We start from the raw sequence: 14,483 nt of genomic DNA, 5'->3' as shown, positions 1-14,483 counted from the left end.
TCAGCTCAATTACTTGGAAGAGGAAGCTATGGTGTTCTCTAAATACAGAATCATGCATCTGCAAAGAGGGAGAGTTTTGCTTCTTCTTTCTCTATTTGGATTCCCTTTATGTTTGTCTCTGGCCTTATTACTCTAGGTAGGAATCCTAGTACTATATTGGAAAGGAGTGGAGAGAGTGGACATTCTTGTCTCATTCCTGATTTTAGAGGAAGTGATTTTAACTTTTTACTATAAAGTATAATGTTGACTGCAGCTTTGTCAAATACAGCCTTTATTATATTGAGGAATGTTCTATGGATTCCTAGCTTCTCCAGAGCTTTTATCATAAAAGAGTGTTGGACTTGGGGCTGGGAAAGTGGCTCAGTGGTAGAGCGCTTGCCTTGCATGCATGAGGCCCTGGGTTTGATTCCTCAGCACCACATAAGCAAAAAGAAAAAAGCCGGAAGTGGCGCTGTGACGCAAGTGGTAGAGCGCTAGCCTTGAGCTGAAGAGCTGAGGGACAGCACCCAGGCCCAGAGTTCAGGCCCCAAGACCGGACCCAAAAAAAAAAGAAAAAAGAAAAAAGAGTGTTGGACTTATCAAATACTTTTTATTCATCTATTGAGATGATCATGTGGTTCTTGTGCTTGTACCTGTTGTGTTGAATTACAAGTCAATTGACTTGTGCATATTGAACCAGCTTTGCATCCCTGGAATGAATCCCAATTGGTCATAGTGTGTGACTTTTACGTTAATTGTTGAATTCAGTTGTCCAGGATTTTATTGACAAGTTTTTGATGTTCATCAAATAGATGAGTGTATAGTTTCTTTCTTTGATGGGTCCCTCTCTGGTTTGGGCATGATGGTTATGCTAGCTTCATAGAATGAGTTTGGTAGGGATCTTTCCCTTTCAATTTCATTGAAGAATTTGAGGAGTATTTTAATGAATTCTCCTTGAAGGCCTTATAGAATTTGACTGTGAATCCATTTGGTCCTGGGATTTTCTATTTAATTACTTCTTATGGGTCTGTTTAGTTTAAATCTTCTTGGCTATGAATTACTTCATTTCTTCCAGATTGTCCAAATTGTTAGCTTAAAGGTTTGCAAAGTATCACCTTATAATGTTCTGACTCTTGCTTGTTGTGTTGTGATGTTCCCAGTTTTGTCTCTAATTTTATTTATTTGGGTGTGTTCTTTTTCTGTCAGATTTGCTAAGGGTCTGTCAACTTTGTTAATTTTTTTTTCAAAAAACCAATTCTTTGTTTTGTTGTTTTTCTATGGTTTTTTAGTGTCTAATTCATTATTGCATTCATTTTGATTATTTGGCTTGACTATTTGATTATTTGTTTGGCTTTCTCCTCTTTCTCAAGAAGCCTAAGGTGCAACATTAAATTGTTGACTTGAGATTTCTCCAATTTGTTGATGTAGGCACTCATAACCATAAATTTTCCTTAGTACTGCCTTTGCTGTATCCCCAAGGAGCTGGCATTTTGTGTGTTCATTTTTGTTAAATTCTATACATGTTTAAATTTCTGTTCTGATCTCTTCAATGATCCACTGGTATTCAATAATATGTTATTCTGTGTCCATGAGTTAGAGAATTTTCTGTGATAGCTTTTTTTTTGGGGGGGGGGGTCCGGTCATGGGACCTGAACTCTGGGCCTGGGCACTGTCCCTCAGCTCTTCAGCTCAAGGCTAGCACTCTACCATTTGAGCCACAACGCCACTTCCAGATTTTTTCTTTTTGCTTATGTGGTAGAAGAATTGAACCCAGGGCATGCAAGGCAAGCGCTCTACCACTGAACCACCTTCCCAGCCCTCTGTAATAGCTTTTTGTGTTGAGCTCTTATTTTATTCTGTAATGCTCTGACAAAATGCAGGGAATAAGTTCAATATTTCTGAATTTGCACAGGTATGCTTTGTGACTTAAAATATTATCTATTTTGGAAAATGTTCCATGAGCTTCTGATATGAATGTAAATTCTGATATTACCAGATGAAATATTCTGTAGATGTCTGTAAGTCAATGCAGTTATTGTGTTCTGAGGTTTGTCTGTTGAGTTTTTTGCTGGGATGATCTCTCCAGAGGCAACACTGATGTGCTAAAGTCAGCAATAATCAGTGTGCTTGGATCTGTTTGTTTTTAGGTTAGGTAGTATTTGGTTGATGTTGTTGGGTGCTCCAGCATTTGGTAAATAGATATTTAGAATTGTTATATCCTCCTGTAGGAGGGATCCCTTTATTAGTATGTAATGTTCTCCTTTGTCTCATCTCACTAATTTTAACTTCAAGTCTATTTTATCTGATATTAATATTGCTACTCTGGCCTGTTTTTGAGAGCTATTTGCTTGAAAGATTTTACTCTAGCCCTTCACCTACAAAATATGTTTGTTTTTTTCAAAAGTTGTGTCCCTTGAAGACAATGGATGGATGAGTCTTGCTTTTTGATCCAACTAGTCAATCTATGTCATTTAATTGGAGCGTTAAGTCAATTAATAGTGAGTTGGGACTAAGAAGTGTTTATCAATTCCTTTCCTGTCATCCACCTTCTTGGCTGGGAATGTGGCTTCATGGTAGAGTGCTTGCCTAGAATGCATGAGCCCTGGTTTCAATTTCCTAGTACCACATACACAGAAAATGCAGAAGTTGCACTGTGGCTCAAGTGGTAGAGCACTAGTCTTGAGCAAAAGAAGCTCAGGGACAGCACCCAGGCCCTGAGTTCAAGCCCCAGAACTGGCAAAAAAGGAGTGTGAAACAATGTGTAATTAGCAGAAAAATTAACAAAATTATAAATGTATACATGGAGTGTTTACTTAGTTTTGTTTTAGCTTATTCAGTTCTTGTTTTTAGCTAGATATTTGGGGAAATAATTTTTTCCTAAGGAAACATATGAAACAGAGTTATGGTTCACTATCTGGCAAACTGTATATGCTTCTTTATTTTTGTTTTATTAATTATTTTTTGGTGCCAGTTCTGCAGCATGAACTTGGGGCCTGGGCACTGTCCCTGAACTTTTTTTTTCTACCATTTGAGCCGCAGCTCCACTTCTGGCTTTTTTGATAGTTTATTTTTTTTTTTTGGTCGTGGGGCCTGAACTCTGAGCCTGGGTGCTGTCCCCCAGCTCTTCAGCTGTAGACAGGCGCTCTACCACTTGGGTCTCAGCCCCACTTCTGGCTTTTTCTGCTTATGTGGTGCTGAGGAATCAAACTGAGGGCCTCCTGCATGCAAGGCAAGCACTCTACCACTGAGCCACCTTCCCAGCTGATAGTTTATTTTTTTAAGTCGAAATAAGTCTTACAAACTTTCCTGTACAGGCTGGATTCTAACTGCAATCCTCAATCTCAGCCTCCTGAATATCTAGGATTACAATTGTGAACCACCAGCAATGGGCATTTGTTTGTGTTTATTATCTTTCTAAAATTATCTTTAGGTAGTAGTACAAAGGAGTTGCCATTAAACAGAGTAATTTATGAATACATTGCATCTTGATCAATGTCACCCCTTTCAACATTCTCACCCATCCCTCCCAACCAATTCCTTCCTTCACTCTTCTTAATTTTATAGGTCGTGCATTGTATTCTTAATCACATTCTCCCACTCTTCTCCTCTTCATTGGTCTACCCCTCTCTCTTTGATCCCCCTCCACACCTTTGGTATGCCTGTATCCTAGTGTTTTGTTAAACTGACTTTGCTTTCTAAGGAATTCTCCCTTGAATCTGCCATATTTCAGTTAATTCCCTTGCGTACACTTGTGCAACACCCAGTGTGTTTCCTAATTTTCTTTTTAAAAGAAATAGCTTCAGATGTATCTAAATAAAATGAATAAAGCCTATTTTCAAAGCAAAAGTAAAGACATGGCCTAAAGGCAGTATGCCCACCCTAAGCTAACGGGCATCATGTCCTCCTCAGCCAAGGCTGCAAGGGGGCAACATCATGCACCCAGGATCAAGGGAAGGCACTAAGTTATAGGTTTGACCCAAGGCAGTTTCTAGTCCAGTTTTTACTTTGTGAGAACATGAAGCAACATAAGAAATCCTTGTCTGTCCTTGGAAACATAAGACAGTGGGGGGGGGGCCTTATCACTCAACATATGTTGGGCACAAAACACATGAGATCACTTTGGCCCTTAGAGCTCACAGATGTTTCAGAGCAATGAAAAATTCTACACTTCTCTTTTGTTTGGGGGCTCGTGCTGCTGTATGTCTGCCCCAAATCGTTCAATGTGCAATGGAAAAACGTATGCCACGTGATGGGTGTTAGTTGGTAATGATGCGCTGGTGTGGACTCAGGTACCACACATTGCAAGATGTATAGAAAAGAGAAACAGCGGTTCATGAGCTCTGGCTTTGCTGTGACTTTCTGTAGTTTCTGCTCAACTGTTCTCTCAAACCAGAGCTGTTCTGAACACGGAGTCTGCTCATTTTAAGGAAAACATATTTCCTATTCTGGCAGCCATTGGCATCCTATCATGATTCAAATTTCAAATTTAGCTAAAGAGACAGATGCTGTTGTGTTAAATAACTCAGTTTCCCAACTTTTCAATCAGCAAATGAGCCATCAATACTTCCATATTAATTTTTATTTTGGCTATACAACACGATGCTATAGATTTTTATCTCTTTGTTTCAATTAACAATGAAGTTTAGGATTTTTACATGGATCCTGGTTGGAACAATGAAAATGAAGCAAACTCATGCAGGACATTATGGTTGCCTAGTAGAATCTCCTTTCAACATCAACTCTGTCAATTTACTTCCTGCTATGTGAAAGTTCCCTAGTCACACTTGGAAAAAAAGGTATGATACATTAGCTAATTTCTCCACAATTGTGTGTGTGTGTGTGTATGTGTGTGTGTGTGTGTGTGTTTGTGTGTGTGTGTGTCCTGGCCTTGAACTCAGGGCCTGGGCACTGTCCTTGAGATTCTTCACTCCAAACTGGTGTTCTACCACTTGAGCCACACCTCCATTTGCAGCGTTTTGCTCATTAATTGGAGATAAGAGTCTCACAGCCTTTCCTACCTGGGTTAGTTTTGAACCACAGTCCTCAGATCTCAGCTTTCTGCATAGCTAGGATTACAAGCATGAGCCACCAATTCCTAGTGCATTTTATATATATATATATATATATATATATATATATATATATATACATATATATGCATATATATGTATATATATATATATATAATTTGTAAAATCAATGTGCTTAGAGCAATGCCTAAAAGAAGACTTAATTTAAAGACTTAAACTGGGAGAGAGAAAGAAAAAGGGTGACATTGTCCAAAAAGAAATATACTCACTACCCAACTTATGAACCAGTAACTCCTCTGCATGTCACCTGTTATAACCTGTGTGTGTGTGTGTGTGTGTGTGTGTGTGTGTGTGTGTGTGTGTGTGTGTGTGGCTTGAACTTGGCCTGGGCACTGTCTCTCAGCTCTTCAGCTCAAGGCAAGCACTCTACCACTTGAGCCACAGCGCCACTTCCAGTTTTCTAGTGCTTCATTGAAGAGAAGAGTCTCATGGGCTTTCCTGCCTGGGCTGGCTTTGAACCATGATCCTCAGATCTCAGCCTCCCTAGGATTACAGGTGTGAGCTACTGGTGCCTGGCTATAATAACCATTTTTTAAAAAAAGAAAGGATAAAAAGACTTGAATCTACCACTTATAATTCCCCCAAATTCAAAACTGTGAGCTCCACACAGTGCGCTAAATATGGATTCTTGAATTGTTTGGGGACAGAGCATCAGGAACAACCTGGCACCCTTCACTTTGTAAGGACAACATAGAATCCGTCCTGTTAAAGGGAAGCATTCGTGGGTTTTTGGAGGATCCCAGGGGCTGTGTCCTCAACATGAGTCAAGAATATGGAGATCCACGGGACCTGGCTATGTGCAGTCATTTGTTGTTAAACACGGCGTTGGGGTGGGATAAGATCTTAGAGAGAAGAGCTCTCTGGAAGTCACAATAGTTTATGTAGAAGGGCTAATGAAGATCTATCGCCTAGATTCTAAGTTGATCTCTTGGGAAATGAAAATCTGCAGGAGAAAATGGCTTGATGTCCCAAAACAACGCCCCGCCGGGAACATGGCACCCAGGGCTTACAGTAACAGACATATCTGTGTAATGAGCAGGTTTAAGAGGACTTTCCATCCATCCCTGTTTATATACATCGCCTGGACTATTGTCCCTCGGGCTGTGACGTCTTCACCTCACACTTGTTCATCTTGGGCTCATTAGGACAAGGATTTTTGTCTTGGAGACCTAATTCCAGCTCAGAGGCTAATTCTTTATTCATTCCTGGTTGGAGAACACAATTTAGTCCTTTATCTTCAAGTGACTAATTCAGACTGTCACACAAAGCACTTTCTATTGGAGACCTCTATTCAGGTGAGCCTGACAGTCTAGCAGGTCCTGCAGGAAAGACTTCGACAAGGCAACCAGGTATGTGGGGCCTGCGTTCCCCTCAGAGCCAACCAGCCCACAAGCCCCATCAGGAGAAAGTGTAGTTTGCAAAGCTGTTTGCACATTTGATTAATGAATTCATTAACAAAACAAAATTTTAATTTACGAAGTTAAAAATGGCAGTGTCAAGTGTGTGTGTGTGTGTGTGTGTGTGTGTGTGTGTGTGTGTGTGTGTGTGTGTGTGTGTGTGTGTGAATCTTGGGGCTTGAACTCAAGGCCTGAGAGTTGTCCCTTAGCTTTTTCCACTTTTTTTTTCCTTTGGAGATCCTGGGGCAGGTGCTGTCTCTGTGTCTCTTTTGCTCAAGGTCACTTCTGCCACAGCACTACATCTGGCTTTTTCTGAGTAGTTTTTTTTAAAGAGTCTCAGACTTTCCTACCCAGGCTGTCTTCTAACCACAATCTTCATATCTCAGTCTCCTGATCCACCAGCTCCTACCCTTAGCTTCTTTTGCTCAAGACTGGCACTGGTTCTCTTGAATCACACCTCCATGCCTGGATTTTTGTTGGTTAATTAGAGGTAAGAGTCTCATGGACTCTCCTAACCAGGTTGGCTTTGAACTACAATCCTCAAGTCTCAGCTTACTGAGCAGCTGGGGTTACAGGCATGAGGCATGGCACCCAAACACACACACACACACACACACACACACACACACACACCCCTTTTTGTACAAATGCGTTCAGAGTTTCCTCTGCACAGCACCGTTCATGGCTAGTGCAGTCTCATTACCTGATTTGCTTCTACTTCATCTTCTCGCTGTAGTTCCTTAGGGAAGTTCCTCTTTCCGATCACGTCAGGTTTAATCGTTTCAGTGTGTAATGTCTCCTGCTATGGCTTCCTGCTTACAATTTAGACCATCTTGTGTATTTGCCTGATTCAAGTGTTCATCATATTATCTGATTTTCAATGGTTTGGCAGAGATTCAGGGGAGATTGTTCAGTTAGAACCAGGTTCTCAGAAAAGTACGTTTTGTGACTTAGGAGACAATGGGGATCGTGTTGGCTGTGACACGGGGCAGGCGAATGAAGGGCCATGAGGCCAGCAAACATCGCCCCGTGCACAGAACAGACGCCACATGCCTGGATCTGACCAGCGTGCCTTGCCTGACCAGCATGTGAGTTTACATTATGATGTTCGTTTCAAGACAGGCACTGGTGGCTCACACCTATAATCCTAGTCACTCAAGAAGCTGAGATCTGAGGATCATGGTTCGAAGCCAGCCTACCCGGAAAGCTTATGAGGCTCTTTATCTCCAGTGAACCACCCAAAAGCCAGACGAGGAGCTGTGGCTCAAGGGGTAGCACAGCAACCTGGAAAAAGCTCAGGGACAGGGCCCAAGCCCTGAGTTCAAGTCTGAGGACCAGCAAAACGACAGGTTTTCAAATTCAAGAGCTTAAAAACATGAATAATATAAGTTCACCTACTTACCTGTGGTGTTACAGCCTTGAATGAGATCGTCGGGGATAGCGCCAAGGTATCCGTGCACGCTAGGCCAGCTCTCCACGACTTAGCAATGCTGCTACCTCGCCACACGCAGATATTACGTGCACTGCTCTTGATGTGCATCTGAAATGTCCTGTGTTTTTTTTACTTAGAAGAACAACCCTTTATTCATAACAGGATGTAGCTCAATTGGTCTAGGAGAGTCTCATGAGGTTGACTGAAAGAATACATAGACAATTAAATAACTGTGGCTTTTCTGGGAACCTTAAGTTGTAAAGCTATTTAGAAGATGCAGCTGCCTCTGAATTGGCAGTGCCTATGTCAAGCAACTATTTTTTTAACCTTTTTTTATAATATTATTTTATTTTTTATTGTAAAGATACTATACAGAGGGTTACAGTTACATGAGCAAGGTAATGAGTACACTTCCTATTGAGCATTGTTACCCCCTCCATTGTTTTCCCCCTACCAGCCCTTCCCTCCCTACCTTCCCCGAGGTTCTTTTTTTTTTTTTTTTGATTGTGATTAAGTGATTACATAATTTCCCGAATTTCACAGTATTGTGGAATAATGATGCTCATTTAAAGTCACAAGTTCATTCTAACTTTCCTGGAGCAAATTCTCTATCACAGTCTATAACATATAACGGTGTACACATATACACCATATATGTGATCAGCAGCATGGGGATATTTAGTAGTGGTTCCACCAGATGAGTGGGAATTCTTTGTTTCTTAAGTCCTGTTAGTTTTGTCGTATCACCTAACATTTTGGATTTAGCATCCACTTATCAGGGAGACCATGTACTGTTTGTCTCTTTGCTCTTGGCTTACCTCGCTCAACATGATTCCTTCTAGCTCCATCCATTTCCCTGCAAATGCCATTATTTTGTCATTTCTAATGGCTGCATAATATTCCATTGTGTATAGATACCACAATTTTTGGATCCATTCATCTGTGGTGGGGCATCTGGGTTGTTTCCATATCCTAGCTATTGTGAACAGTGCTGCAATAAACATGGAGGTGCACGTGTCCTTGTATATTGGTTCCTGTTGTTCAGGATAGATGCCTAGAAGTGGTATGACTGGGTCATAAGGGAGGTCAATCTTTAGCTTTCTAAGGACCCTCCAGACTGCTTTCCAAAGTGGTTGTATAAGTGTACATTCCCACCAGCAGTGTAATAGGGTTCCTCTTTCTCCACATCCTCTCCAGCATTTGTCGTTGGCTGATTTGTGGATGTGGGACATTCTGACTGGGGTAAGGTGGTATCTCAGGGTTGTCTTTATTTGCATTTCCTTCACCACCAGGGATGATGAACATTTCCTCATGTGTGAAATGTCCTATTTTAATTGTACATAGCTTCCATTCCTCTGAATTGACTATAAAATATAAATGGCATTTATATTTATAAAATGGCATTTGTATTTATAAAATATAAATGGTATTTCTGAAAGGTTCCAAATGCACCCCTCCCTCTCATTTTTATCTCCTCAGTCATAGACCACATGGACCAAGAGAATTCTACACAGCATTTAGAATTTCTCCTCCTTGGGTTTTCAGATGACCCTGACTTACAGCCCTTCATCTTCTGGCTTTTCCTCACCATGTACCTGGTCACTGTCACTGGCAACTTGCTCATCATCCTGGCAATCACCTCTGACCCTCTCCTCCACGTGCCCATGTACTTTTTCCTCTCCAATCTCTCCTTTTCTGACGTCTGCCTTACCACCACCACCATTCCCAAGCTGCTGTCCAACATACAGACCCAGAGAAGGCACATCTCCTTCCACACCTGCATCACCCAGATGCATTTTTTTATCCTCTTTGCCGGGCTGGAAAACTTCCTTCTGACGGTGATGGCCTACGACCGCTTCGTGGCCATCTGTCACCCGCTGCACTACACGGTCATCGTGAGCCCGCGGCTGTGTGTGTTGATGGTTCTGGGGTCCTGGATGGTGAGCGTCCTGCATTCTCTCTTGCAGTGTCTCATGGTGCTGCGACTGTCTTTCTGCTCCGACTTGGAAATCCCTCATTTCTTCTGCGAACTGAATCAAGTGGTCCGACTGGCTTGTTCTGACACCTTGCCCAATGACCTGGTGATGTATTTCACATCTGTGTTGCTGGGTGGGGGGCCCCTGGCGGGCATCCTGTACTCTTACGCGAAGATCGTGTCCTCCATCCGGGCCATCTCTTCAACCCAGGGGAAGTACAAGGCGTTTTCCACCTGCGCGTCGCATCTGTCCGTGGTCTCCTTGTTTTACTCTACAATCCTGGGCGTGTACCTCAGTGCTGCGACAACACACAGCTCACACCCCAATGGGGCCGCCTCGGTGATGTACGGCGTGGTCACCCCCATGCTGAACCCCTTCATCTACAGCCTGAGGAACACGGACATCAAGAGGGCTCTGAAAAGACATCTCTGAAGGAACAGCACCAACGCGGTGTTTTCAAGAAGATGCCCTTCTGTGCAACGCCCTCCATCTTAGAGCTAGGATCCATCTTTCTCTGATCAGATAGCAGATGTGAAGCTTACTCCTTTTTATTATCTGGGGGTTCAAATTTGTCTTCAACTATTTTGTATATTTTAAGAAATTTGTGTGTGTGTGTGTGTGTGTGTGTGTGTGTGTGTGTGTGTGTGCTCATGCACACAGGTACTAGGGTTTGAAATCACAACCTAGATTGCATTCATTATGTGTGTGTGTGTGTGTGTGTGTGTGTGTGTGTGTGTGTGTGTGTGAGTCAATCCCAGTCCTTGAACTCAGGAACTGGAAGCTATCCCTAAGCTTTGTGCCTCTACCACTTGAACCACAGATCCATGTCTGCCTTTTTTGGGGTGGTTAATTGGATACATGGGTCTCACAGACTTTCCTCTGACCTCAGACCTTGATTTTTTAGATCACAACCTTCCTGAGTCACTGGGATTACACGTGTGAGCCACCAGCACCTGAGCTATTATTTCTGCATTTAAATACTTCCCCCCATAACCAGTGGTGTTTACCATTTCAGCCTTTTCCTGATTTCGAGTTATGCCCAGTATGGAGGCCATAAACACATTTGAATTTTCCACTCACCTTTTAGGATGATGAGTTTGTTAGGATGATGAGTTTGGCTGCTAGAGTATACACTGCACTGGTAACTGAGGCCGTTCATACAACTTAGTCATTGAGGACGGACTGTCACATCTTTTTCCTGTCCTTGAAACCTGCTTATCACACTGTACTCACACCTGTTTCTGACAAGCAGACTTTTTCCTACAAGAGATTTATCAGGTGGTCATGGGGCTTTTTCTCTGCTCGCTATCAATGGGTTTCTTATTCATCTCAGAGTCTACTTAGGCAAAAATTCTTGATCAAACCCGTGTTCCCAGTGGATTGTACACTACAAGTGAATTTGAGCGTAAAGGGTGGCATACTATACCCTTCACACCAGAGGGGTAGCGTGCTTTGATGAGGAGTGAAAGTTTCACTCATACATTGAGTTGCTATGGCAGACTGAACCTATGTGCAGTCATCATGGTTCAAGGCCTGTCCTAGGAAGTCAGCTCATGAGACCTCCCATCTCGACAGAAAGTTCTGAGTATGGGCAAGTGCATACCATGCTAACTATGGTGGGAAGCACACTAGAAGGATTGTGATCCCAGCTGGCCTGGGTATAATATGAGATACTAACTCAGAAACAACCAAAGCCAGAAGGACTACAGTCATGACTCGCCTGGCAGGCATTTACCTAGCAAGCATAAGGTCCTGAGTTCAAATGCCGGTACCTCCAAAATAAATCAGTAAGTTGCTATCTCAAAGACGCTCCTCTGTGGGAGGAGGAGTTGGGAAGGCCATGTTTTGAGGCTGAACTCAGGCAATGCAAGACACCGCACAGCAAGCAGGGCATGGTAGTTGACAATTGTCATTCCAGCAAAGTGGTAGGTGTAGGAGGACTGTGGTCCAAGACCAGCCCCAGGCCAAAGCACAGGCCTTACCTGAAAAATAACTAAAGGAAAAGGGTCTGGAGTCTGGCTTAGGTTGTTTAGTCAAGTATGAGCACCTGGTTTCAAATCCCCAGGTCTATTAAAAAAATAAAATAAACCTGCCGGGAGTTATAGGACTATTCAAGCTGTGGCCCATACCTACAAGGGATTATTTATTGTACAGAAACAAAAAGGAATACATATTCAAGACTCAAAACTACCTGAAGGAACATTAAAAGGTTGTTAAATAAAAGATGCCAATTTCTATCACTGGCTACTGACTGATTTCTACCCTAGGATTCTGTGATGGGGGCGTGGCTCATCGGTGAGGGCGGGGCTCTGTGGCAGGGGCGTGGTTCATCCTCAGGGGCGTGGCTCTGCAGTGGGTGTGGTTCTGTGATGGGGGCGTGGCTCTGCAGTGGATGTGGTTCTGTGATGGGGGCGTGGCTCAGTGGTGAGGGCAGGGCTCTGTGGCAGGGGCGTGCTTCATTGGGGGCGTGGCTCTGCGGTGGGTGTGGTTCTGTGATGGGGGCGTGGCTCTGCAGTGGGTGTGGTTCTGTGATGGGGGCGTGGCTTGGCTGGGCTGTGACTCAGTCATGGAGCTGGGCTAACAGGCAGTGGGCCTAGTTACCCGCTTAGCATCGACAGGGCTCTGCGTGCCTCTCCCTTGCTCTGCCGAAACATAAAGCCAAATTGTGAGGTTCCAGAAAAGACAAAAATACGTTAGTGTTAGAAATCAATAGCTTCCACCAAGTGGGTGGAGGCAGGGAGAGATGAACAGGTGGCCCTCGGAAGATACTGAGGCTATTGAGACGGTTCTGTATGACGCCATACTGAACGGTGGATACAGCCAAATGACAATAGACTCCACATTTCTCTAAAGACCAAGACTGTGCCACCCAAATCCTAACGTAAACTAGTAATAATAATAATGAAATGTAACAGATGCTCCTCAAAAGAAGCCATGGGGATGGAATAAGCAAGAAGGAGAACGACAGAGCCTGTGTAGAAGTAGGATCCTCATTCTACTGTGGGAGGAAGGGGGGCCTCGGCCCAGACGCTGCTGCGCTTATCAGACTAACGATTGACATCCAAAGGAACCCCGCTAGTTAAAATTCATTCCTCTTATTTCTTCTTTGAGAATTTGATGAACTCTGTGATGGCTATATTATAAACCTTTACTGAACTCAGCGCAGGCCCTTCTCCTTCATTTTTTTGGGGGGTGGGGGGGAGATCCCGTCGTGGGCCTGAACTCTGGGCCTGGGCGCTGTCCCTTAGCTCTTTCAGCTCAAGGCTAGCGCTCTACCACTTGAGCCACAGCGCCACTTCCGGATTTTTTCTTTTTGCTTATGTGGTGCTGAGGAATCGAACCCAGGGCCTCAAGCATGCAAGGCAAGCGCTCTACCACTGAGCCACCTTCCCAGCCCAATCATTCTCCTTTTCTCCATAATTATCCAGATAATACTACAAGTTCCCATAGCAAAGATTCCACCTGTTTTGCTTCTGTTTGTAGTTTCAGAAAGACACTTAAATATATATATATATATCACATAGAAAAATAGAGATTTGCAATTTTTTAAAAAGATACAGGGAGATAAAACATGTTTAATGCTGTGCTTTCTGCATCCATCAGAAAATGGATGGGCAAAGACAATGCAGTCGTACACATTGAGATATCATACAGCCTTCACAAAGAAGAACATCTTCAAGAAGGATTTAGATTTAGGAGTATTTTAGATTTTTGGTCTTCAATAACTTATATTGTTAAATAAAAGATCATCTGCATGGCTATCTATGTGAAAGAAACTAAAATCAGTCTCCAAAAACACACCATAGTTTAACCCCCCCCCCAAAAAAAGCAAGGGACTAAAGATATCCAGGTGAAAGTAAATAATGCAATGGACACCCAGCTATAGGAAACTATATGAGCTAGCTATAGGCAAACCAACTTAGAGATGAAGCACTCAGAAATAACTGTTTCTTTAATTATATAAAACTTTGGAAAGTTATGAGCAAAACCATCACCCTGAATGTTCATAGAAACGTAACCATCAGTAAACATCTTTGGAAAGGCTGATTTCTGCAGCTAACTTGGTAAATCAAAAAATATCAGATAATCAAGACTTCTTATGGATTTGTCTCGAAAACAAGATGTTGTTTCTGGAAAATCAGTAACAGAGACAGAATTGGCTTTCCTTCTAACCTGCTCATGGGGGGTGGGAGGAATCAGCAGGATATTTTTTTTCTTCCCAGACCAACGCCCAACAGGGAAATGAGGAGCTCAGAGCCAGAATAATAAGAGAAAAGATACCTAATGAGTAATTAGCAGGGACTTTCATCAGCTTTGCCTGGTGTCTCTCAGAGTGTGCAACCTTTGGCTAGACCTAACATGGTGATTTTTTGGGGGGGAGGGGTTCCCTAATTCTGACCAGAGCGATCATTGCTTCATTTCTTCCCACTGTTCCATCTGAGGAAAGTCTCTCTCATCAGCCACTCAAGGTAGAATTCAAACACCTTACAAACACCATCCCCCAGCCTGTAATTTTCAGAGTTCCAATCATGTGAGAGACAGTTCACAGAGAATGGAAGCTCATGTAAGAGACAGTTCACAGGGAATGGAAGCTCAGAAAGTTTACTTG

The 14,483-nt window shown here is 42.9% G+C and overlaps 1 protein-coding gene across 1 annotated transcript; it reads left to right on the top strand.

Moving 5' to 3' along the window:
* Nucleotides 1-9,388: 9,388 nt before the first annotated feature.
* On the top strand, nucleotides 9,389-10,306 carry LOC138817812 (olfactory receptor 7A5-like). Its single transcript, XM_070008515.1, has one exon. The coding sequence runs from the start codon at nucleotides 9,389-9,391 to the stop codon at nucleotides 10,304-10,306; it is 918 nt and encodes a 305-aa protein (XP_069864616.1).
* The last annotated feature ends 4,177 nt before the right edge of the window (nucleotides 10,307-14,483 follow it).

Source organism: Dipodomys merriami, unplaced genomic scaffold (genome assembly GCF_024711535.1).
Source record: "Dipodomys merriami isolate MVZ:Mamm:240054 unplaced genomic scaffold, mDipMer1.0.p SCAF_70, whole genome shotgun sequence".
Taxonomy (NCBI): domain Eukaryota; kingdom Metazoa; phylum Chordata; class Mammalia; order Rodentia; family Heteromyidae; genus Dipodomys; species Dipodomys merriami.
Note: the sequence above shows the minus strand (reverse complement) of the source record. Positions and strands in the feature narration are given on the sequence as shown.